The sequence below is a fragment of the Andrographis paniculata genome, unplaced genomic scaffold, assembly GCF_009805555.1.
Source record: "Andrographis paniculata isolate CXL003 unplaced genomic scaffold, ASM980555v1 Contig80END, whole genome shotgun sequence".
Lineage (NCBI taxonomy): Eukaryota > Viridiplantae > Streptophyta > Magnoliopsida > Lamiales > Acanthaceae > Andrographis > Andrographis paniculata.
Window position 1 is genome coordinate 3,996,747 of NW_026137618.1, and position 27,259 is coordinate 4,024,005.

Here is a 27,259-nt window from a genome sequence, read left to right on the forward strand (position 1 = left end):
TATTTTTTTTTTAAAATTCAAATGAGCACACAATTGTACTAGGAGCGAGTATATTAGAGGCCACTGAGGAGGACAGGGCCGCGGATCCATAGACACGTCGTTACTTTTGTTTATTGTTTGACAGTTTTATTAATAGGCAGGCCAACGAGTTAGTTGAAATTAATAATTATATTCAGATTAATTTTAATAAGAGGGCAGAGATCATTTACACCTGCATGTGCTCCATCTATATTTTTTTCTCTTTATTTTTTGTTTTGTTTTTATAACAGTAAAGGGATATTATTATTATTATTATTATTTAAAATTTGAAGTTATTTATTCTCTGCTTTTCTTTCATATACTCTCTCCGTCTCATAACAAAGTATTCATTTTTTTATTTTAGTCCGTCCCATAACAAAGTATCTATTTCCTTTTTTAGCAACTGTACTATCTACCTAACATTACAAATACCTTTACAACTTACAATATATTACACAAATGTCATTACCTTTATATCACACATAGTAATAAGGTTATTTTAGTCATTTCTATTTTATTCATACTATATTCTAATATAATATTAATATTTCTAAAATTACGTGCAAAAAGCAAATGGATACTTAATTTCGGGACGGAGGGAGTATTTCAAATTTCAGTGGCAATTTTATCTATAAAAGTGTGAAGTTATTGTACCTAAATAATAAAAATTCTAAAAAATTCTATGCACCAAAATGATGCAACTTAATATTTTTAAAAATATATAAAATATCTTTAATTGTTATTGTACCTTTAAATGACTAATATCAAACCGCTATTTATCAAATATTTTGGTACAAACATTTAACTAGTCAAATCAACTAATTTAATCAGCTAACAACTACCTACTAATTGAATAAGCTATCAACTAATTATTGCCAAACACCCGATTAGGTCATGAAATGAAATTCATGCATGGAGTTTTGTTTGAATATGTATAGGTTGATGAAACTTACTCATATCGAGTCTAGCCACTCCAAAAGCGACGTAAATTTGTGTGCACAAACTTTCACCTTTCGAGCGAAATTGTGACTCATTGTAACCAAGGCTCTAAAATGACCTTTTTGAATTAAATTTTATTTCATTCTATATAAGTTGAGTAAAAATGCTCATATCTAGAAAAAAATTTAGGTACTAAAATGCCGCCCAAAAAGTGAGACTAGTGTGTGCGCATGCCCAAGCCATTATATTTTCTAGTAAAATTTCGACTCATCGTAAGTAGAACACAAAATGAGCTTTTTGAATAAATTTTTTAATATGTATAAAGCGATGAAATGTACGCACATCCTGAAAAATATATAGGAACTCAAACACCATCCAAAAAGTGATACATGTGTGTATGCACAAGCCGGCGGCGGATTTCAAAATTCAACACTGTGCTGACAATACACCGCAACAAACGGTGTTACTATCGGCCGCACACCGTCTGCATTCATATAATACAAATACAACACATGAACTAACAACACTAACTAACAGCACATGCTATAGTCTTGTACAACACAATCAATGCTTGATTTCAGCACACCACGTACTGTTATAAAACACATTTGTAATTATGAACCAACAATATAAATACAACATATGAACTGACAGCACATGCTATGGTCTTATACAACACAAATACTAATTAATTTCAGCACACTACATAATGTTATACAACACACTATAATTACGAAGCAACATCACATGTAATTCTTATACACAACATGTATTGTGTATAATAAAATTGTGTTATTTATATATATTACGGGTGATGATTTAAAAAATCAGCACGGTGCTGATTTTTCCAATTCAGTACCTTATACGTTCCGCACAAGCCTTCTTGTTTTTAGTAAAGTTCTAAGTTGTCATAATTAGGACTAAAAATGAGTTTTTTGAGTGGAATTTTCTTTCAATATGTACAAATTGATGAAACATATTAATAGCCTACAAAGATTCTAGGTACCCAAATACAAGCCTTTATCTTTTGAAGTGAAGTTTCGATTTGTCATAACAAGAGATTCAAATGAGCTATGCTGATGAAAATTACTCATTGATATATATATATATATATATATAATATGCATTCACACACCATATAAAAGTGACACAAGTGTTCGAGCAAAAGCCTTAGGGCGTGTTTGGCAATTAGCTAATAGCTGTTAGTTGTTACCTGATTTAATTAGCTGATAGCTCAATTAACTAGTTTGACTAGCTGATTCGATTAGCTGTTTGTATTAAAATGTTTGATAAAACAACTGTTTGATATTAGTTGTTTATACATAAAATGACAATTGAGGACATTTCTATTTTATTTTTGTTTCTAATATATTCAATTATGTTCTTTTGAGTTTAGAATATTTAAAATTTTTTGTTATTAGTTATTGAAAATTGTAAAAGTGTTATAAAAGTATTTATTTTTATTAGAGTTAGATTTAAAAAATAATATATTTTTATTAAAATATATAAACAGTTTTTTCTATTAAAAATGATGTAAAATATAAAATAATAATTTTTTCGTGTATATATTTATTATGTTAGTTATCGATTAGTTCATTATATTTATAATTTTCAATAAATTTAATTTATTTAATTTATTTTTAGTATGAAATTTATATAATGTAATTTTAATATAAAAATAAATTATTAATATTAATATTTTATATTTTATGTTGATTTTAATAAATTTATATATTTTACAATTAAAATAATTTATATATAAAAATTAATTATTTTAAATTTATAAAAGTAAAACTATATTATAATAAAATATTCTAATATAATAAAAAATATATTTATTTGTGTAAAATGTATAATAAATTTTGAAGGGCATACAAGGAATAAAAATGTTTTTTACAGAAAAAGCTATTTCAAAACGTTGGGTAAGTTAGCTTTTCAGAAATTAGCTTTTTGGGTCCAAAAAGCTATTTCAAAAAGATAATTTACCAAATACCTAAATTAGTTTTTTGACTGGTCAAACAGCTAAAAGTTGTTCAATAAGCTAAAAGCTCTTAAAAAAAAAAAAAGCTATTTGCCAAACACCCCTAAGGATTTTATAGTCAAGTTTCGACTTGTCATAATAGGGACTCAAAATGAGATTTGTGGAAGAAATTTTGCTTGGTGGCATTTTTCCTACAATGATGTGGCAACATAATATTTAAAAAAAAAAACAAAAAAAAAAAATCTATTTTCGCAAATTAGCCCGATTGAACCAAATTGTAATTATTGTAATTGCAATTTTGTCCAATCAGGCCAAATTGAAAAGAACAAAAATAAAAACCAAAACTCATTCCCTAACAATTAATATCACTCCAAACAAAACTACAAATACCAAATTGAGTTCATAGTGAAAGAAAATAAATAAATTTAGAACACACACTAGAATCCAGTTCTCATCAAACAATTCTAGGAAGTCCGTGAGGCTCGGGCTAAATGATGTAAATGATTGCCTAATATAAAAGCTTAAGCACGCATCTTCTTCATATTTTTTTATTATCTACAACCAACACTTTTTTTCATATGCAAGGAGATATACGCCATCACACGACGAAACTTGCACATGGACACGAAAAGAAATTTACAGTGGCTATTGTTATAAATTTGTTCTTGAATATAAGATGTTAATCTCATCTCTTCTACTTACCGAATCCTTTTATATATATATATATAGAACCTAATTAAATTGTATCAACTCTATGCATGTATTGTTATGTAAGTATTGCGAAGAACACAACAAAACAATGCACAAAACAAGAATTAATTTAGTCATCTAGTTTGGATTAGTTACAGCCCTGCAATCTCGGGTTTTTCACTATATATATATATATATATGAAATCGACCGTAATTTAAATTATACTGAACAACTGAAGGTAAATAAGTAAATATTTCTAAGCTACTTAATTAAATCATAAGCTAAAGAAAAAAACAAAAACAAAAACAAAAACGGATGATAGATGCAAATGGTAATTACAAGGAAACGAAGATAGACATTAAGTAAATCATCCACACATATAACAATAATGTCTTTGGTTTAGAGAAAAATGAAGTACCACTTGCAAATGGTACCGAGCAATATTTCTCCTCATTGCCAAAACCTTTAAAGCTTTCGACTACATATTACCGAATAATTTCTGGAAATCTTTCTTCAACACTTGAATTCTTATTACACTACAAAAAATAGTATATTTGTAACGAAATTTCGTCCCTAAAGTTTACTTAGCTAACATCATTCAATCCCTAATTCCGTCTCTAATATCATTAATAATGAAAAAAGTAAATTTAGGGACGAAAAAACTTTGTTACAAAAATGATATTTTCTTGTAATGTTACCAAATTCAAGCTAGAAGAAATCGATTTAGCAAGTTAGAAGCCACAAAACAATTATGACAACTCCTCAAATTAAAAGTACCTTGGATATATATATATACATACCATCATCATCTTCTTCTTCTTCTGTCCTTACGGCAATCAGTCAGGCAGACTCATTACCTTCATTTTCCTCTTCATCTTCATCTTCATCTTTCTCTGTGTCTTCAGCTTCAGATTCGTCGTCTTCATTTTCATCTTTGTCTTCAGACACCTCATCTTCATCTGTGTCATCTATATCGGAATCATCGGAATCATCAGAGACATCCACCTTGAGTATATCATTTCCCACACTCTGTTGTTCCTCTAATATCTGGTATGCCGAATCCACAGCAGACTTACTGCAATTTGTCAAATGAATTTCACGCAGTGTCGGTATATCTCCAACACCTGAAGGGATTTCTTCCAACGAAGGTACTTTAAAAAGTCCAAGCATCTCAAGCACCGGATAGTGGTATCGATCAGCTCTCCAAGCTACTAAATCACTACCAACAATCCACAATGTTTTTAATCGACGAAATTCCCCTTCAGTTGGATTCCACTCAGAGCCCTCTGCAGTATACCACAACACAAGAACTTCGAGATTAGGCAATGAACCAACCACTGACATACCACTCCAAGGAATTCTGCATTTCCTCATAAGCAGTAATTTGAGTGAATTTGGAAAGCCGATGTTCTGCAATGTCTTTTCGACAGTTAGTCTTTCAAGTTTCTGTAATCTGCCAAGATTACACAAACAAGTATCCAACTCTCTCATACGCTTATCATACGTTATTCCTAGTACCTTCAGATTAGGAATTCCACCAAGAATCTCATCGGTGAGCTCAAAATTCGTTGCACAGTGAAGGGTGTGCAGGTTCTTCAGAATGAAGATATCTTTCTCTCCCACATGAGCAAGATAAGGCTTCGGCAACACCACATCCTTGAAGTCAATAATTCTAAGTTGCGGCATATGCCATATTTCAGATGGTAAAACTACCGAAGATGAATAAGGGAATATCAGACTCTGCAGGTTCCAAAGAAAATGTAGAATTGAAGGAGCAATAAAATTTGGAGAGAAATCAAAGTTAACACGGACACACCGTAATTTAGTGTGCTGCACAAGTGTATCATGAACACTACCAACTGCTTCGAGGGCCATGACCAATCTTAGTCCCTTCGTACGTGAATATGTCACTTTACAGTCACCACAAACCGGGGGATTTTCTTGTGAAGCTGATGGAGGAATGACATCAAGTGCAAGAAGATTTCTTCTTTCTTCTTCTACTGCTGAGCCGCCGCATAGGAAGCACACTCTATTCCAATATCTTATGTCGATGTCTTTTACTCTAGGAGAGCACAAAAAGTCCTCTTTTTTGGATACACTAATGCATAGGTCTCGCAAAAGATCATGGATGCCGCATTTTTCTAATTCCCCCGTGAGTACATCTCTTTCACGCACAAAGAGTAGATTTCTATCGAGAAGATCTTTGAAGTATTCCTCACCAAGTTCTTCCAAACGTTTATCATTTTTTATCTTTATGAAACCTTCATCAACCCATGATCGGATTAGATTGGAGACTTCAATTTGAGCATCTTCGCGAAAAGTTCTCATGTAGAGAAAACACGGCTTGAGATATATAGGCAGATTATTATAACTCAAGAGTAATATATTCAAACAATGCTCGCCATCGCTTGCATTTCCAAAGGAACTTACATTTTCCTCAACTGATTCCCAATATTCTTTATTCATGCCAGACTTTGCAAGTAGTCCTCCTATAACAGTAATTTGCAAAGGAAGCCCTCTACAATTCTCTACAATCACTCTTCCGATTTGCTCCAATTCTGGATGTGAAAATTTTTCTTCTCCGAATACAGTTTGGCAAAATAAACTCCAACTTGTATTTGTGTCAAGAAATGTCATCGGATAAGGGTCATGAGAGCCCAATGAAGCAGCCACTTGTGATAGCCTAGTGGTCACAATAATTCGACTTCCATTCCCATTGTCCGGAAAGAACCTCCTTAAATCATACCAAGCTTGAAGAGTCCATATGTCATCCATTACAATTAAGTATCTTCTGCCATAGAGTTTCTTGCGCAATATTTCCCCAGGCCCATCTGAATTTCCACCATGTCTTTCTACTTTTCCGTCATTGATAAGACCAAGGAGGATCTCGTCGACGCTATACTCCTGAGAAATTGTAATCCAAATGCGCACATCAAAGCGTTCCATGGAATACTTATCTTCATAAACTTTTTTAGCAAGAGTAGTTTTGCCAATACCTCCCATGCCGACAATTGGGATGATTTGGAGATTGTCGTCATATCTAGCTAGCTCACCCTTAATCCTGATCACGTGTTCCTCAAGTCCCACAATAATATTCTTTCCAAGAATGGATGCAGCTGTTGAAGAACCGCCAGCAGGAACAGAAGCTCTGGTTTGTTGTCCAACCACGACCTCTTCAACCATCGATAGCTCTCGCTTGATGTAGTCAACCTTTTGGATCATAGTGTCCAAATCTTCATCGAATGATCTCGCGCCCATATGATCACTACTTTCTCCCTGAGATTCCTTCTGAAGTTGACTCACAACATGTAAGTCAAAAATTTCTTCCATCTCCAAACTAACTTCTGATATTTGCTTCCAAAGATCTTCAGCCTTCTGGCTTTTGCTTCTATGGTTCTTTTCAAGGAACTCCAACAAGAAATTGACACCTTCTTGGAGAGATTTAATCTTTTTTATGTCGACCTGAAGGCGACGAAGCTCAGCACGGTAATGAACGTTGTCGAGGACATGAGAAAGAGAAACCAATGATGCATAAGCAGCTACAGCCATCTCTCGATTCTTACAAACTGCTGAAGAAACTGAAATCCGCAGCTAATATGGATATATTTTTGCACAAATATTGAAGAAACAGTTACTGGTTTGGTTCAGTCTTCTTTGTATATACAGATCCAAACTGAATTTTTCTTTTTTGTAATGACAATTACGATATGAAGCAATTATTATAACATACTTTAATGCCACTAGCTGCAAAAGCATGCTTTAATGCCACTAGCTGCAAAAGCATATTTGGTTATTAGGCATGGGCGAAAAGGAATTGATCGAGGTAGAAGATTCTCATCTAATTAACAAATTTATTTTGCGTTTGTTAGGGTGGTGTTTTTTAGATTTTTATTTTTATTTCAAGTTAATTTTTTTTTTTTTTTTTTTCTGAGTTACTTTTGAAATGAAAAATAGGTTAAAACAAAACAAATGAAGTGTTGATTTATTTATTTATTTTTGCTAGAAAACAACATTTTGTTGTATGGTAATCGATTAAAGAACCTTAACTTTAAGTATCAAAGCTATATAAGAGCACCTGTTATAGTCATTACTCTACTTCATTATATCTTTTATGTCTCTCATCCCTATCATATTTATTTTAACATTCAAATAATTTATATTATAGTAAATCAAATTCAATTCATTATCTTTACTATACTATAAATCCACAATAATTTATTCATTTATATATATTTCCATTATGCAATAATATATATAAACAATATATAAATAATTTATTTATTTATACATATTTTTATATATTTTTATTGTATAATAATATTTTTATATAATATTATATTTTAACTTTTAAATATTTACCTATATAAATTTTAATAAATGAATAATTCAAAATAAATCAACATATATATTAATTAAAAATAATATTAAAAAAGTGAGGAGTGAATTTGTGACCATGATGCCACACATGGTTTACGGTAGAGAATAACAAATAATTTTAAATAGAATTTGTAAATAAATTTTAAATATATATATATATAATACTTCCAGTTGAGTCTGGTTGAGCAGTAAAAGCAATTAAGGCTCGCTTGAGCAAGAAAAACAGTAAAAAATAAGTGAAGTACATAAAGGAATAAAGTGTAAGTAGAGCGGTGAAATAGAGAGGAGCGGGGGTTACTTAGTGGTGAGTGTAGTGAGGATAAGAGTGAGCGGAGTGGACGGGCTGTAAGTAAGCGGTATATATAGTGTGAAAGTGAGCGAGCAATGACTAATAGTAAGAATGCATGTGAGTTGTAATATATTTGATGGTAGGATGGATAAGAGGTGTTGGTGAGTGACTTGTCCATCCTAAATAACTAGATTTTCCTAAATAAAATAAGGGATGATAAAGGTGAAATATCAAAACATATATATTATAAAATGACAGAAGTAAAATGTGTGATCGTACTTGCTCATTTAAATTAGATTCTTGACTCGACTAGTACTTGACTTTAGGGGTGTTACAATGACGCTTAAGCGACACCCAATTAAGAACATTATTTACAAAAAAATCATTGTCACTAAACATTTTTGTGACCCGATAGACAAGCACCTATGTCTAATGAATTATTGCTAAGAAGGTCAAAGAGGCTCTTGTGTACTTAGTTGTCACGAACTACCCACTCTATGTTATAACAATGTGATTGTATGCTCCTTCTATCTTCTTTCCACAATTCATCAAGAATCAAGACTTAAGCGATCAATTACAAACTTGGGTTTTTGAGTGAAAATCGAAGTGAACAAGAAAATGATATTTCATTAATACTACTGGAAACTATAAATCTACATTACAAAACAGTAAATAAAAATAATAAATGAAAGCACTAAATCTGTCTGAAAGAGTAGTACTTAAGGTGGTCAGGAGTGGAGAAAACTCCATTGGTCCTCTGACCTCCTCTAAACTAAAGAAAACTCTTCATAGTTCGGAGCTCTTGAAAACTAAAAGAACGGATTAATAGTATATCACATTAATACTTAAGAAGTAAACATATTTTACAATGAGAAATCGGATCCTATTTATAGAGAAATCAAAGATGGTGGTTGAGTAGTTGAAACAACAGTTAAAATGCTTTTAGAGATAGGTTGTTATCACTATATAATTTGTCACTTGGACGGTTAACTTGTTACAGCCTGTTGGACCAGGGCGGCTCAGAAACAACAGGCCCTTAAGGGTCTATATTTTAAATTATTATTATTCAATTTTTAAAATTAAATTTTAACTTTTAGTTTATATATTTTTTTTTATAATTATTCTATTTAATTTTCAAATTAAATTTTAAACTCTAATTATATATTTTTTTTCTATCTCTTTCTTCTTAACCAGGCTATCTTTCCAAATTTTTCAGACCAAGTCTGTCTCACTTTCTCTCTTATCTCTTTTACCCTCCTTCAGTCTTTCTCGATTTTTGAACTTTCGGCAGACTGTCTTTCATCTTCTTTTCTCAAATTGATATTGTTCAGACATAACTAATTTTGAAAATACATTTTAATCATGTATTGATAGAGCCTATAAGTCCCAAAAAGGTCCGAGACGCCCTAGTTGGAATTGTTATAACTCTTAGCTAGCTCGCTTCACTGCATCCTTTATTATGGACATAGATCTCCCTCCTTGCTTCAGCGGCAGGAGTGCATCAACGTCACTCGAGCTCGGCTGACCTCATTGTGCATCGGACTTGAATGGCTATACCATTGTGAGACTGTCTCGCTTCAGTGGTTGGAAGCTTCGTATCCGTATAAGCTACATTTGTGCAATTTACTGTTTATATATGTATTGTTTCCAAAAATATAAATTGAAGAAAAAATCCAAAAATAAGAAGAGGACTAGTAGCCCGAGCGAAGAGATGAGCCCAAGTTGGTTGAGCCCAGAGGATATAGTGTCCGGGTGGAGGACATCATTAAAGAAGCCTAGTGATGAAATATTGAACTAGGGCTTTCTTCAACCGTTAGAGCAAGTGCAATAGTCATTAGAAAAAAACTGCCTCTAATTCTTACGTGTCATCTGACACAATTCACTTTAAAAACTAAAATAAAAATGGATTAGATGAATTTTAATGACTTGGGCTTGGTTTCTCTACCACCAGATAACATGGTTGCTGCTTTACTTTCTGAATTTTCAGATCTGTTCTATTGTGTGATTTTTTATTTTATTTTTTTGTTGAAATTTGAAATTAAAAGCCTCACACAATATAGTGATATCTCTAAATTTTGTTTATTGTATACGCTCTTACCAACCATTCAAGGAGCTTAGAGTTCCACAAGTTATGACTTTTAAATGAGGGATCATTCATGAGTTAAAGGGTTTCCGCGGTTAAGAGGTCAAATTATTAAAAGGACATGAAAGTTATGGAAGTTACAGTTGTGTAAATAATCTTCATTAATGGCAGAAATTATAGAAGTGAAGTTTCTACCGTATAAAAGCCAGGAAATAAGGATGAAGAAGTATCCTCAGCCAACAACACAAATTTTCAGCTTATATCTTTTTTTATCTTTATGTTTCTTGTATTTTTTTTCTTTTATCTTTATCTTTCTATGGATTTTATTGGATTTTAACGGACAATTATGAAAAATTTGTACATGAGAAAATCTCTCATGATAACTAGAGATTTGGATGGATTATTAAAATTATTATTATTATTATTATTATTATTATTATTATTATTATTTATTATTGTTGTTGTTGACAATATATAAGTGATAAAGAATATGGTAATATTTATTAATATCAATTTAAATATTTAATAAAAAAGTAATAATTTAAAAATAAAATATATTAAGAAATTATTATCAACTTTTTTTCAAAATATGTATTTTATATTATAAATATAATATTTGGAAATTACTATTATCATAATAAATATGTATTACTGTTTTTTTTATTATTATAGAATACACTGTATTGTCGGTATAATTAACTAAATATAAACCGCTAGTTATATTTATTTACTTCTTACTTTTTAATTTTATTTCTTATGAAAAATTGTAAATGCAATTTTTTATTTTTGGTGTGATTGTTTTGTGAAATCTTTTGAAGGGATATTTTTTTAAGTATAAGGAATTGTGCATATAATATAAAAATAATGAATGTGTGTGATATATTAATTTTGTAATTTATACATTAATTTTTTACAAAATTTATTACATAAGAATAATAATAATAACTAACAAAAAATATAAAAATAAATTGATATATTGAATGATAATATAATAAAAATTATAAAATTTAAAATATAATATAGAAAATAGTAGCATTATATATGTTACAATATTTTTATATCGTTAATAATTATATATTATTTATTAATATTACTTATATTTTATAAAATATAATAAAATATAATAAATATATTATATTTGTAAACTTTGTGTTACATAAGTTTATACAATTATATAAATCAATAAAAAAAAATATATATTTTTTACAATTCTACAAAATCTATATAAATTCATAAAAAAATCCATATAAATTCATAAAAAAAAATCCAATGAAATCTATAAGAATCCATTTAAATTAATTAATAAAATCCATCAAACTCTGCATGGACTCCGTGCACTTTCTAATCTACATAAATCTATAGATTTTTTAAAATTCAAAACAATCCAATGAAATCTCAAATGAATACACCCCCTAAATTTCTAATCTCTTACACCACTCAAAACATTTTTTTTATCACTCTCATCTATTAACAAATATTTTTTATTTACCTTTAAATCTCTATATTTTTTATAAAACTAATTTGTGGCAATAATAAATAAATATATTTTTATTTGTTTGTATTATATGAAATGTTATTATGTACAAAATAATATTCATATTCGCTAAAAAAAAAAAATCTAATTAGCTACAATATTTTTAATTACGAAATATTTTTTTTAATTAAAACGTCTCATTTAGCGACAAAATTTAATTTATCGCTAAAACTAAATCATTTAGTACAAAATTAATTTCGTCGCTAAAAATATTTTGTTAGAAAATTCTATTTTCATGGCAAAAGGGTTCAGTTACAAAATTATTTTTCATAACTAAAACCATTTGGCTAAAAAAATTATGCATATTTTGTTGCTAAAATTCTTTTGTTATGAATTTTATTTTTACAGTAAAAAAACTTTATCTACATAATTATATTTTCGTAGCTATATCTTGTTTCTTAACCTTCATTGAAATAAAAAAACTCATTTTTTGTTACCATAGTCATATTTGTGCCAAAACCCCTTACTAACACACTATAGGCAACGAAATAAGTTTCATCGCAAAAATATTTTTGCTATGAATTAAGTACATATTGCTGCGAATTTTAATGTAGCTAAATTTCAACTTTTTGTAGTAATTGTATATATTTTATTGAGATATAATGTTAAAAATAATTAAAATACCAACAACACTAATATAAAAAATAATAAAGTAATATCATAATTTATTATTAATAACTTACTAATTTATGCTAACTAAAATACCATATCCTTAACCAAATGGGTCATCTGACCCGGGACAGAGGAAGTAATAGTTAAATTAAGAGTGATTAATTTTGTATGGTACTAACTTATCTTTAATTACTTCTACATTTATTTTAGAAGTCCCTTGTACCTTTCATCAATAATTGATTTAAAAATAATTATAATAAATTAATGATATGTTACGATAAAATATAATCAAACCAAATATTGGTACCTATTTAATAAATAGTCCTATCAAACAATAAGTTCATTAAAGATTGTTTTTAATTACTATTGAAACCAATAAAAATTATGTGGATCAAGTTGAACAGGACAAGACATGCCCCAAAATAATCAAAGACCGTCAAGCCAAAGAATATTGATCATCTCAGATTGCATGGTGAGCCAACTCAAGAAGAATGGATGCCAAGTACTGTAAGGATAAGTCATGGGTTCAGACCCCGACGCCTCACGGGTTCCCACGTCATATAAAAAACAAAAAAAAAAAAAAAGAAGAAGAATAAGAATGGATGCCAAGTTGAAGATGGATGCAAGTGAATTTTTGGGGGTGATTCTCCATTATGTATTTATGTGTATAGTCGATTAGGCGAGAGGTAGTTAGCCATCTTCAACCTCTATCATCTCTAGTGGTTCGACGTCTTCGAAGAAAAGACAATTCAGTTCTAATTTGGATGAATGTTTAATAGTTTATAACATTGTTTAATAAGTTTATTTGGTTCCAAAATAAATATATTTATAGACATGTTATTTTTATATGTTTGTTCGGTTCTGATTGAAAAATGATTTTTTATTTGCGTTTCGATTTAAATATTATTTTGATTTGATGTTTTATAAAATAAAAATAAATAAAAATTTATTATAGACTGTCCGTATTGAATAGTGTTAATTCATATTTGGAACACAAATCAAACACGCTATAATATATGTGTGTGTATAGAATGTAATTGAATATGTTTTATAGTTTATGGTTTATATGTTTGTGTATATAATATATATATATATATATAATCAGTGTTGAATGATGAAATAGTTTTTTCATATGATATTTTATATAATTTGGAGCTAAAATGTTGTATAATGTACCCAAATAAATTTATTTTTCACATACATATTTGCTTAAATTGATGATAAAAACTTATTCTCTAAACTTGGTTTGTAGTGAATTTCAAGACCAACAAGTTCTCATCAAGTGAATTGATAGATTATATTTTTCATAAACTTTTGATATGTATAAATTTATACATTGAATAGATTTTTAATTATTTTGTTTAGGTAAAGTTTAAGGCAAGCATGCAATAAAAGGCCAGAGGCAAAACAGAGCAAAATTTGCTCAGTGTATTCGTAAAATTCCATCGAAGAGTGTCTTGGCTTATTTTTTTAATCTTTTATTGTGGTCGGATATTTAGATTGAGTTGATAATCTATAGGCAATTGAATTATTGCATCTGTGATTGTGTGATGGTTCAATATAGTGACTACAAGATGCTTACGAATCATCTTTTGAAATTTACGATATGATTTTGATAATATTGTATAGGACTTAGAGAATCATAGTTGGGTTTTTTTTAAGGGTTTAATGCAATTGAGAAATTTAAATTCATAGTCGTACACAAATTATTTCTTCAACTAGAGAATTATTTAAAGGTCATACCTTAATTAATAATTCAATAAGGAAACATTGGAAGTTTGGCTTGTGTCGACTTTTATAATCAATTTATCAATCGATTTAATATGATAAAACATGCAATCAATGATTTAATTCGTGAGTTCATTTCTGAAGTCAATCATTGGCTAAGCGTTTTTCTTAGTACCCTTTTTCAAAATTTTTTATTAAACTTCACAGATTTGACTTCATCCCGAATCTGCTTAAATTGATCGTTTTAAAAACTAATATTTATTTATATCTATAGTGATATGTAATGTTTGAAATATTTAATTTATACTTATTTAATAGTTTGTGTCCAAAAATACACTGATGTTGATTTTACACTCGCGAAAATACAAATAGATTGACATGAATATGCAGTAGAATAATAGTATACTGGAAGCGCAATTCAAGTGTTCTTCAGTTTGCCAATATTGAACAAAACAAGCAGTAAAGAACTCAAGGATTTAGACCGATGGATCATTATATTATTGTCCAAATATCCGTAAAACATCAAATGTTACATTCATTTCATGCAGTATAGTAATATTATAACTTTCAACAACAATTGTCATATTCATGATATAGACGAAGGTTAGGGTACTGTAACAACAAGACAAATAGAATATGATTCTATACAGTACAATATAATAATATACAAGAAATATATGTTGTGCAGTTCATATATTGTAAGGTATAGAATCATATGTTGGTCTCCGTGCAAGCGATTTGATTGTCGGGTTTGAATTTGATGTCCTCTTTGGACGATCCGAGGCTTTGATCTTTGATTTGGTTTTGCCGCCTTTTGGAGAACTTTGGTCTCCGTGTAGGAGATTTGATCATCGGCTTTGGAGTTAATGTCTTCTTTAAACGATCCGAGGCTTTGATCTTTGCAGGTTTTGCCGCTTTTGGAGGACTTTGGTCTCCGTGTGGGCATGTCCCTTTGACTTTTGGATCAAAGAGGGTCTGGTTGATGCTTTGTTGAAGAATGCGATGAACACCTTGAAACCTTGGGATGAACTTTGGTTGCTCTTCCTTGGCTTTGATGGATTCTTCAACGGCTTTTAGAACTTTGATCATTGAAGAGGTGGATTTGGTGCTTCATAACACTTTTGGCGGCGTGTCCCTTTGACTTTTAGATCGAAGATGGCCTGGTTGATGCTTTGTTGAAGAACACGATGAACACCTTAAAACTTTGGGATGAACTTTGGATGCTCTTCCTTGGCTTTGATGAATTCTTCAATGGTTTTTTGAGCTTTGATCCTTGAAGAAGTGGATTTGGTGCTCCATAACACTTTTGGCGGCATGTCCATTTGACTTTTGGATCGAAAAGGGCCTAGTTGATACTTTGTTAAAGAACGCGATGAACATCTTGAAGTTTTGAGATGAACTTTGAAGACCTTCCCTTGGCTTTGATGAATTCCTCAATAGCTTTGGAAGCTTTGATCCTTCCTCCGGCTTGGACATACCACGAAGAACGTTAACGTCATCGATTCGTCAACCAATATTGGATCATTTCTCGAAATCGGTGACTTTTTTACGAAGAATGCTTCGAAGGACACGAAGAACATGAAGAACAATACATAGAGAGTCTAGAGACTTACCCTTTGTTTGAATCCTCGATGTAACTCCGGTGTGTCAAATGAACTAACCATGACTCCTATTTATAGGGGAGGGATGGCCTTGGCTTCCTTTTTTAATGGTGCCATGTGGCACGTCCTGATTGGTCAACGTGAAGATTTTATAATCTTTCCTTTACCATCGGACGTCGTTTTCCATTTCCGGAGGATTTGATTGCGCGTCTTCCTTTCTTGCCAAAATTTTTATATCATTGCCTTTTTCGGAAGATATTAATTTATATACTTTCCTTATTGACAAGATTTTATTTTGTTGCCAAATTCATTATGGCTCTATTTATGCATGTAATATTTGTACGATATCTTCCATTTTAAGCAGATTTTTGCATTAATGGTTTATATTTATTGTACAAAAATTAATATATGTGTATAATTAAATATCAAATATTTATTTTATTGGAATTTTATTTTATTCCAAAATATATGATATTTAATTTAATTTAGACATATATTTTTAGTGTTTACAATATTATATCAAATATTTTCCTAGTTCAAAATTGTATAATTTTCCAAATCAAAATTCCAAAACTCAAACATTCATAAAGAATTGCAAAGGTTTAAATTTTCTATAAAATATATTATTATTATTATTTAAAATTTGAAGTAATTTATTCTCTAACTTTCTTTCATATACTTCAAATTTCAGTGGCAATTTTATCTATAAAAGTGTGAAGTTATTGTACCTAAATAAAAAAAAAATTCTCAAAAATTCTATGCATCGAAATGATGCAACATAATATATTTAAAAATATATAAAATATCTTTAATTGTTATTTTACCTATAAATGACTAATATCAAACCCCTATTCTGCCTATAAATGACTAATATCAAACCCCTATTTTATCAAACATTTTGGTACAAACAAGTAATATATTTAACTAGTCAAATCAATTAATTTAATCAGCTAACAACTAACAACTAATTGAATAAGCTATCAACTAATTATTGCCAAACACCCGTAGGTCACAAAATGAAATTCATGCATGGAGTTTTGTTTGAATATGTATAGGTTGATGAAACTTACTCATATCGAGTCTAGCCACTCCAAAAGCGACGTAAATGTGTGTGCACAAACTTTCACCTTTCGAGCGAAGTTTTGACTCATTGTAACCAAGGCTCTAAAATGACCTTTTTGAATTAAATTTTTATTTCATTCTATATAAGTTGAGTAAAAATGCTCATATCTAGAAAAAAATTTAGGTACTAAAATGCCGTCCAAAAAGTGAGACTAGTGTGTGCGCATGCCCAAGCCATTATATTTTTTCTAGTAAAATTTCGACTCATAAGTAGAACACAAAATGAGCTTTTTGAATAAATTTTTTAATATGTATAAAGCAATGAAATGTACGCACATCCTGAAAAATATATAGGAACTCAAACACCATCCAAAAAGTGATACATGTGTGTATGCACAAGCCGGCGGCGGATTTCAAAATTCAACACTGTGCTGACAATACACCGCAACAAACGGTGTTACTATCGGCCGCACACCGTCTGCATTCATATAATACAAATACAACACATGAACTAACAACACTAACTAACAGCACATGCTATAGTCTTGTACAACACAATCAATGCTTGATTTCAGCACACCACATACTGTTATAAAACACACTAGTAATTATGAACCAACAACACATATATAACACATGAACTGACAGCACATGCTATGGTAAATACTAATTAATTTCAGCACACCAGATAATGTTATACAACACACTATAATTACGAAGCAACATCACATGTAATTCTTATACACAACATGTATTGTGTATAATAAAATTGTGCGTTGTTTGTATATATTACGGGTGATGATTTGAAAAATCAGCACGGTGCTGATTTTTCCAATTGAGTACCCTAACCGTTCCGTACACGCCTTCTTGTTTTTAGTAAAGTTCTACGTTGTCATAATTAGGACTAAAAATGAGTTTTTTCTTTTTGTTTGGAGGAGTGGATTTTAAATACACTATTCATTCTATTTCCCCTCCCCCCAAAAAAAACTTCAAATCAAACATCTATTTTTTATTTTTCATATTATACTAAAAATCAATTTTACATTCAAAACATCACATAACATAACGTCTATTTATATCACATCATACAACTATTCAAATTCATTTTTTTTACTATTCAAATCCCAACTCAAAATCCAAACCCACAAACAAACACACAATTAGTGGAATTTTCTTTCAATATGTACGAATCGATGAAACATATTAATAGCCTACAAAGATTTTCTATATATAGAACCTAAGTAAATTGTATCAACTCTATGCATGTATTGTTATGTAAGTATTGCGAAAAACACAACAAAACAATGCACAAAACAAGAATTAATTTAGTCATCTAGTTTGGATTAGTTACAGCCCTGCAATCTCGGGTTTTTCACTATATATATGTATGACATCGACAGTAATTTATATTATACTGAACAACTGAAGGTAAATAACTAAATATTTCTAAGCTACTTAATTAAATCATAAAGCTAAAGAAACAAACAAAAACAAAAATGGATGATAGATGCAAATGGTAATTACAAAGAAACGAAGATAAACATTAAGTAAATCATCCACACATATAACAATAATGTCTTTGGTTTAGAGAAAAAAGAAGTACCACTTGCAAATGGTACCGAGCAATATTTCTCCTCATTGCCAAAACCTTTAAAGCTTTCGACTACATATTACCGAATAATTTCTGGAAATCTTCCTTCAACACTTGAATTCTTTTTACCAAATTCAAGCCAGCAGAAATCGATTTAGCAAGTTAGAAGCCACAAAACAATTATGACAACTCCTCAAAAGTACATTAGATATATATATACATACCATCTTTTTCTTCTTCTTCTGTCCTTAGGGCAATCAGTCAGGCAGACTCATTACCTTCATCTTCCTCTCTGTCTTCAGCTTCAGATTCATCATCTTCATCTTCATCTTTCTTTGTGTCTTCAGCTTCAGATTCGTTGTCTTCATCTTCATCTTTGTCTTCAGACACCTCATCTTCATCTGTGTCATCATCTACATCCTAATCATCGGAATCATCAGAATCATCGTAGACATCCACCTCGAGTATATCATTTCCCACACTCTGTTGTTCCTCTAATATCTGGTATGCCGAATCCACAGCAGACTCAGTGCAATTTTTCAAATAAATTTCACGCAGTGTCGGTATATCTCCAACACCTGAAGGGATTTCTTCCAGCGAAGGTAGTTTTTCGAGTCTAAGCATCTCAAGCACCGGATAGTGGTATCGATCAGCTCTCCAAGCTACTAAATCACTACCAACAATCCACAATGTTTTTAATCGAAAAAATTCCCCTTCAGTTGGATTCCACTCAGAGCCCTCTGCAGTATAGCACAACAGAAGAACTTCGAGATAAGGCAATGAACCAACCACTGACATACCACTCCAAGGAATTCTGCATTTCCACAGAAGCAAGAATTTGAGTGATTTTGGAAAGCCGATGTTCTGCAATGTATTTTGGACAATTAGTGTTTCAAGTTTCTGTAATCTGTCAAGATTACACAAACAAGTATCCAACTCTCTCATACGCTTATCATACGTTATTCCTAGTACCTTCAGATTAGGAATTCCACCAAGAATCTCATCGGTGAGCTCAAAATTCATTGCAAAGCGAAGGGTGTGCAGGTTCTTCAGAATGAAGATATCTTTCTCTCCCGCATGAGCAAGAGAAGGCTTCGACAACACAACGGCCTTGAATTCAATAATTCTAAGTTGCGGCATATGCCATATTTCAGATGGTAAAACTACCGAAGATGAATGTGGGAATATCAGACTCTGCAGGTTCCAAAGAAAATGTAGAATTGAAGGAGCAATAAAATTTGGATAGAAATCATATTTAACACGGACACACCGTAATTTAGTGTGCTGCACACGTGTATCATGAGCAATACCAACTTTTTCGATGGCCATGACCAATCTTAGTCCCTTCGTACGTGAATATGTCACTTTACAGTCACCACAAACCGGGGGATTTTCTTGTGAAGCTGATGGAGGAATAACATCAAGTGCAAGAAGATTTCTTCTTTCTTCTTCTACTGCTGAGCCGCCGCATAGGAAGCACACTCCATCCCAATATCTTATATTGATGTCTTTTACTCTTGGAGAGCACAAAAAGTCCTCTTTTTTGGATACACTAATGCATAGGTCTCGCAAAAGATCATGGATGCCGCATTTTTCTAATTCCCCCGTGATTTCATTTGTTTCACGCACAAAAAGTAGATTTCTGTCGAGAAGATCTTTTAAGTATTCCTTGCCAAGTTCTTCCAAACGTTTATCATTTTTTATCTTTATGAAACCTTCATCAACCCACAATCTGATAAGCTTGGAGACCTTAATATTAGCATCTTCACCGAAAGTTTTCATATAGAGGAAACATGGCTTTAGATATATAGGAAGATTATTATAGCTCAAAAGTAATATGTTCAAACAATGCTCGCCATCACTTGAATTGCCAAAGGCACTTACATTTTCAGCAATTGATTCCCAATATTCTGTCGTCATGCCAGACTTTGCAAGAAGTCCTCCAATAACAGCAATTTGTAAAGGAAGCCCTCTGCAATTTCTAACAATCCCCCTTCCCATTTGCTCCAATTCTGGATGCGAACAATTTTCTTCTCCAAATACAGTTTGACAAAATAAACTCCAACTTGTATTTGTGTCAAGAAATGTCATCGGATATGGGTCGTGAGAGCCCAATGAAGCAGCCACTTGTGATAGCCTAGTGGTCACAATAATTCGACTTCCATTCCCATTGTCCGGAAAGAACCTCCTTAAATCATACCAAGCTTGAAGAGTCCATATGTCATCCATTACAATTAAGTATCTTCTGCCATGGAGTTTCTTGTGCAATTTTTCCCCAGGCCCATCTGAATTTCCACCATGTCTTTCTACTTTTCCGTCATTGATAAGACCAAGGAGGATCTCGTCGACGCTATACTCCTGAGAAATTGTAATCCAAATGCGCACATCAAAGCGTTCCATGGAATACTTATCTTCATAAACTTTTTTAGCAAGAGTAGTTTTGCCAATACCTCCCATGCCTACAATTGGGATGATTTGGAGATTGTCGTCATATCTAGCTAGCTCACCCTTAATCTTGATCACGTGTTTCTCAAGTCCCACAATAATATTCTTTCCAACAATGGATGCAGCTGTTGAAGAACCGCCAGCTGGAACAGAAGCTCTGGTTTGTTGTCCAACCACGACCTCTTCAACCATCGATAGCTCTCGCTTGATGTAGTCAACCTTTTGGATCATAGTGTCCAAATCTTCATCGAATGATCTCGCGCCCATATGATCACTACTTTCTCCCTGAGATTCCTTCTGAAGTTGACTCACAACATGTAAGTCAAAAATTTCTTCGATCTCCAAACTAACTTCTGATATTTGCTTCCAAAGATCTTCTGCCTTCTGGCTTTTGCTTCTATGGTTCTTTTCAAGTAACTCCAACAAGAAATTGACACCTTCTTGGAGAGATTTAATCGTTTTTATGTCGACATGAAGGCGACGAAGCTCAGCACGGTAATGAACGTTGTCGAGGACATGAGAAAGAGAAACCAGTGATGCATAAGCAGCTACAGCCATCTCTCGAACCCTCTTTAATCTCAATTCTTACAAACTGCTGAAGAAACTGAAATCCGCAGCTAAAATGGATATATTTTTGCACAAATATTGAAGAAACAGTTCCTGGTTTGGTTCAGTCTTCTTTGTATAAACAGATCCAAACTGAATTTTTCTTTTTTTTTTTTAATGACAATTACGATATGAAGCAATTATTAGAACATATTTTAATGCCACTAGCTGCAAAAGCATATTTGGTTATTAGGCATGTGCGAAGAGGAATTGATCGAGGTAGAAGATTCTCATCTAATTAACAAATTTATTTTGCGTTTGTTAGGGTGGTGTTTTAGATTTTTATTTTTATTTCAAGTTAATTTTTTTTTTTTTTTTTCTGAGTTACTTTTAAAATGAAAAATAGGTTAAAACAAAACAAATGAAGTGTTGATTTATTTATTTATTTTTTCTAGAAAACAACATTTTGTGGTATGGTGATCGATTAAAGAACCTTAACTTTAAGTATCAAAGCTATACAAGAGCACTGTTATAGTCATTGCTCTACTCCATTATATCTTTTATGTTTCTCATCCCTATCATATTTATTTTAACATTCAAATCATTTATATTATAGTAAATCACATTCAATTCATTATCTTTACTATACTATAAATCCACAATAATTTATTCATTTATATATATTTCCATTATGCAATAATATATATAAAAAATATATAAATAATTTATTTATTTATACATATTTTTATTGTCTAATAATATTTTTATATAATATTATATTTTAACTTTTAAATATTTACCTATATAAATTTTAATAAATGAATAATTTGAAATAAATCAATATATATATTAATTAAAAATAATATCAAAAGAGTGAGGAGTGAATTTGTGACGGTGACCTTGCCACATATGGTTTGCTGTAGAGAACAACAAATAATTTTAAATAGAATTTGTAAATAAATTTTAAATATATATATATATATATAATACTTCCAATTGAGTCTGGTTGAGCGGTAAAAGCAATTAAGGCTCGCTTGAGCAAGAAAAACAGTAAAAAATAAGTGAGTACATAAAGGAATAAAGTGTAAGTAGTGCGGTGAAATAGAGGAGCGGGGGTTACTTAGTGGTGAGTGTAGTGAGGATAAGAGTGAGCGGAGTGGACGGGCTGTAAGTAAGCGGTATATATAGTGTGAAGGTGAGCAAGCAATGGCTGATAGTAAGAATGCATGTGAGTTGTAATATATTTGATGGTAGGATGGATAAGAGGTGTTGGTAAGTGACTTGTCCATCCTAAATGACTAGATTTTCCTAAATGAAATAAGCGGATGATAAAGGTGAAATATCAAAACATATATATTATAAAATGACAGAAGTAAAATGTGTGATCGTACTTGCTCATTTAAATTAGATTCTTGACTCGACTAGTACTTGACTTTAGAGGTGTTACAATGACGCTTAAGCGACACCCAATTAAAAACATTATTTATAAAAAAATCATTGTCACTAGATATTTTTGTGACCCGATAGACAAGCACCTATGTGTAATAAATTATTGGTAAGAAGGTCAAAGAGGCTCTTGTGTACTTAGTTGTCACGAACTACCCACTCTATGTTATAATGACATGATTGTATGCTCCTTCTATCTTCTTTCCAGAATTCATCAAGAATCAAGACTTAAGCGATCAATTACAAACCTGGGTTTTTGAGTGAAAATCGAAGTGAACAAGAAAATGATATTTCATTAATACTATTGGAAACTATAAATCTACATTACAAAACAATAAATAAAAATAATAAGATAAAAGCGCTAAACCTGCCTGAAAGAGTAGTACTTAAGGGTGGTCAGGAGTGGAGAAAACTCCATTGGTCCTCTGACCTCCTCTAAACTAAAGAAAACTCCTCGTAGTTCGGAGCTCTTGAAAATTGAAAGAACGGAATAATTTGTTGATGTATTTTTTCAACAAAAAAAGTAAAATTCGAAAATAGGAAATTATCTTCGAATTTGATATAATAAGTTCCTGAGATTAGGAATCTCTAAACACTGTAGGATACATAAATAAAATAGGAAAAATAAAAAATACAGACCGGAAATAAAGTGGTGATCCTCAAAAGCAATTCTCTTGAATTTGATGTCGATTGAAGATGGTTTCTTAGGTCAGGAACAGACCTATTTAAAACCCTTTAAAGAAACGGTTTGAACCGCCATCTGGTCGGTTACAGCAACTGCTGTCAACTGCCTAGAAAGTCCTCTTATGTCGACACGTGTGTTAACCGACTTACCAACCGCTCATGCCGGTTACAGCGCTCAACTGTCTCGGCCGACCGCTTCTGAAAACCTCACTGCCTTAAATGGGCGGTTGGTCCCGACCGACTACTCAACCGCCCAGCAATAACCTCTGGCTTCTTAGACTGGTCGCTAGACCAAACGATTCATCGGCCGCCCCATCAAGCGACCACCATCTGGTCTCTTGTCCGACCTCGTATCGCCCGTCTCATTCTTCCTCGCCCGACCTCACTTGGTCCGACCTGCGTAATAACCGTCCTTCTTCGCCCGACTTCCTCTTTCGACCGACCGCCGTATCAGCCGTCCTTCTTCGCCCGACTTCCTCTTTCGACCGACCGCCGTGTCAGCCGTCCTTCTTCGCCCGACTTCCTCTTTCGATCGACCTCAGTATCAGCCGTCCTTTTTGCCCGACTTCCTCTTTCGACCGACTGCCGTATCAGCCGTCCTTCTTCCGACCTCATTTGGTCCGACCACCGACTACGGACCATCCGACCGGACCAACCGACTACGAACAATCTGACAGCGAACCAACCGACCGGTTCTGTTTGTCTTATCTCCTTAGATGGACAACTGGTTCAACAGACTATCTTCTTGACACTTCTTTGCCCGACCTTTGTCTTGACAGACCTCCGCGTCTGCCGATACTTCTTCTCTGTCCGACCTTCGTCTTGACAGACCTCTGCGTCTGCCGATACTTCTTCTCTGCCCGACCTTATCACGTCCGATCTCCGTGCCCGACCTTTTTCTGTTCGACCTCCGTATCGGCCGATCATCCTTCCTTGTCCGACTTCTTTTTGCCCGACTTCTGGGCCGTTTGGCTTATATGCAGACCCATCCAGAATCCTACTGTCATTATTTATTATCATTTTTTGTGCTCAACAAGTATATTACATTAACACTTAAGAAGTAAGCATAATTTACAATGAGAAATCGGATCCTATTTATAGAGAAATCAAAGATGGTGGTTGAACAGTTGAAACAACAGTTAAAATGCTTTTAGAGATAGGTTTTTATCACTATATAGTTTGGCACTTGGACGGTTAACTTGTTACCGCCTGTTGGAACCAGGAGGCTGAGAACAACTGCTCAGGCCCTTAAGGGTCTATATTTTAAATTATTATCTATTATTATTATTAAATTTTAGTTTATATATTTTTTTTTTATAATTATCCTATTTGGTTTTCAAATTAAATTTTAAATTCTAATCATATATTTTTTTCTATCTCTTTCTTCTTAACCAGACTATCTTTCCAAATTTAATCTCCGTCTACACTTCTTTACGTCAGACCTTGTCGCATTGCCCTCACCAACTCAGACCAAGTCTGCCTCACTTTCTTTCTTATCTCTTTTACCCTCCTTCAGCCTTTCTCGCTTTTCGAACTTCCGGACATACCATCTTTCATCTTCTTTTCTCAAATTGACATTGTCCAGACGTAACTAATTTTGAAAATATATTTTAATCATGTATTGATAGGACCTATAATTTATTTTCGCTCAGGACCCCAAAAAAGTCCGAGACGGCCCTAGTTGGAATTGTCATAACTCTTAGCTCGCTCGCCTCACCGCATCCTTCTTCACCACATCCTTTATTATGGACATAGATATCCCTCCTTGCTTCAGCGGTAGGAGCGCATCAACGTCACTAGAGCTCAGCTGACCTCATTGCGCATCGGACTTGAATGGCTATACCACTGTGAGACTGTCTCGCTTCAGCGGTTGGAAGTTTTGTATCCGTATAAGCTACATTTGTGCAATTTACTGTTTATATATGTGTTGTGTCCACAAAATATAAATTGAAAAAAAAAATCCAAAAATAAAAAGAGGACTAGTAGCCCGAGTGAAGAGATGAGCCCAAGTTGGTTGAGCCCAGAGGATATAGTGTCCCGGTGGAGGACATCATTAAAGAAGCCTAATGATGGAATATTGAATTAGGGGTTTTTTCAACCGTTAGAGCGAGTGCAATGGTCATTAGAAAAAACTGCCTCTAATTCTTACGTGTCATCTGACATAATTCACTTTAAAAACTAAAATAAAAATGTATTAGATGAATTTTAATGACTTAGGCTTGGCTTCTCTGCCACCGGATAACATGGATGCTGCTGTACTTTTTGAATTTTCAGATCTGTTCTATTGTGTTATTTTTTTGTTGAAATTTGAAATTAAAAGCCTCACACAATATAGTGATACCTCTAAATTTTGTTTATTGTATAGGCTCTTACCAACCATTCAAGGAGCTTGGAGTTCCACAAGTTGTGACTTTTAAATGAGGGATCATTCATGAGTATTAAAAGGACATGAAAGTTACACTTGTGTAAATAATCTTCATTAATGGCAGAAATTATAGAAGTGAAGTTTCTACGGTATAAAAGCCAGGAATTAAGGATGAAGAAGTATCCCAACCAACAAGACAAGTTTTCAGCTTTTGAGGGTGTTTGGGTAAGAGCTTTTTTAAGAGCTTTTAGCTATTTGACCAGTCAAAGAGCTAATTTAGGAGAGTATTTGACAAACAGCTTTTTTAAGAGCTTTTAACTTATTGAACAGCTTTTAGCTGTTTGACCAGTTAAAAAGTTAATTTAGGTGTTTGGTAAATTAATTTTTTGAAAGAGCTTTTTGGACAAAAAAACTAATTTTTGAAAAGCTCATCTACCCGGCTTTTTGAAAAAGCTTTTTCATTTTAATTTTGGTTATTCTATATTTACCCTTATAGCTTAATTATTTATTTTATACATATAAATATATTTATATAGAAATATTTATTAATTATTTTTAATATATTAATTTATTAAATTATATTTTTATTTTTGTAAATTTAAAATAATTACTATTATTAATTATTACATATAAATTATTTTATTGGTAAAATATATAAATTTTTAAAACTATCAAATAAAAAAAAACAAAGGTTATTAGTTTATTTATACATATTAAAATAATAATTAACATAATAAAAATATATATACAAAAGGTTTATTATTTTATATTTTACATAATTTCAATAAAAAAATTATTATTTTTTAGTAAAAATAATTTTTTCAGATCTAAATAATAAAATAAAAATAAATATTTTATAGTATTTTATAATTTTCAATAATTAATAACAAAAATTCTCATAAATTTCAAACCAAAATGAAAAAAATTAAATATTTTGAAAAATAATATATCAATGTCCTTAATAGTCATTTTATGTATAAACATTTAATGTCAAACAGTTGTTTTACCAAACACTTTAAATACAAACCGTTAATTGAATCAGCTAGTCAAACCAGCTAATTGAATCAGCTAACAGCTAAAAGCTATCAGCTAATTGCCAAACGCACCCTTTATCTTTTTTATCTTTATGTTTCTTTTTCGCAAATTCTTGTATATTGTCTTTCAACTTTATAAAGAACAAGAAAAAAAAAAATATAAGAAACATAAAGATAAAAAAGATAAAGGATGCGTTTGGCAATTAGCTTATAACTTTTAGCTATTAGCTGAT

General features: G+C 31.7%; 2 protein-coding genes across 2 annotated transcripts in view; both read right to left on the reverse strand.

Moving 5' to 3' along the window:
• Positions 1-3,675: 3,675 nt before the first annotated feature.
• LOC127240942 (putative late blight resistance protein homolog R1B-16) overlaps positions 3,676-27,259 on the reverse strand; it is a 46,281-nt gene continuing 22,697 nt past the window's right edge. Inside the window, exon 2 of the mRNA XM_051259813.1 lies at positions 3,676-6,625. Coding sequence (XP_051115770.1) covers positions 4,470-6,625 — 2,156 coding nt within the window. The 3' untranslated portion in view covers positions 3,676-4,469. The remainder of the gene's footprint in view (positions 6,626-27,259) is intronic.
• Positions 18,479-21,014, reverse strand: LOC127240943 (putative late blight resistance protein homolog R1B-16). Its single transcript, XM_051259814.1, has 2 exons — positions 20,957-21,014; positions 18,479-20,864 (listed from the first exon to the last, which is right to left on the reverse strand). The coding sequence occupies exon 2, from the start codon at positions 20,733-20,735 to the stop codon at positions 18,927-18,929; it is 1,809 nt and encodes a 602-aa protein (XP_051115771.1). The 5' UTR covers positions 20,736-20,864; positions 20,957-21,014; the 3' UTR covers positions 18,479-18,926.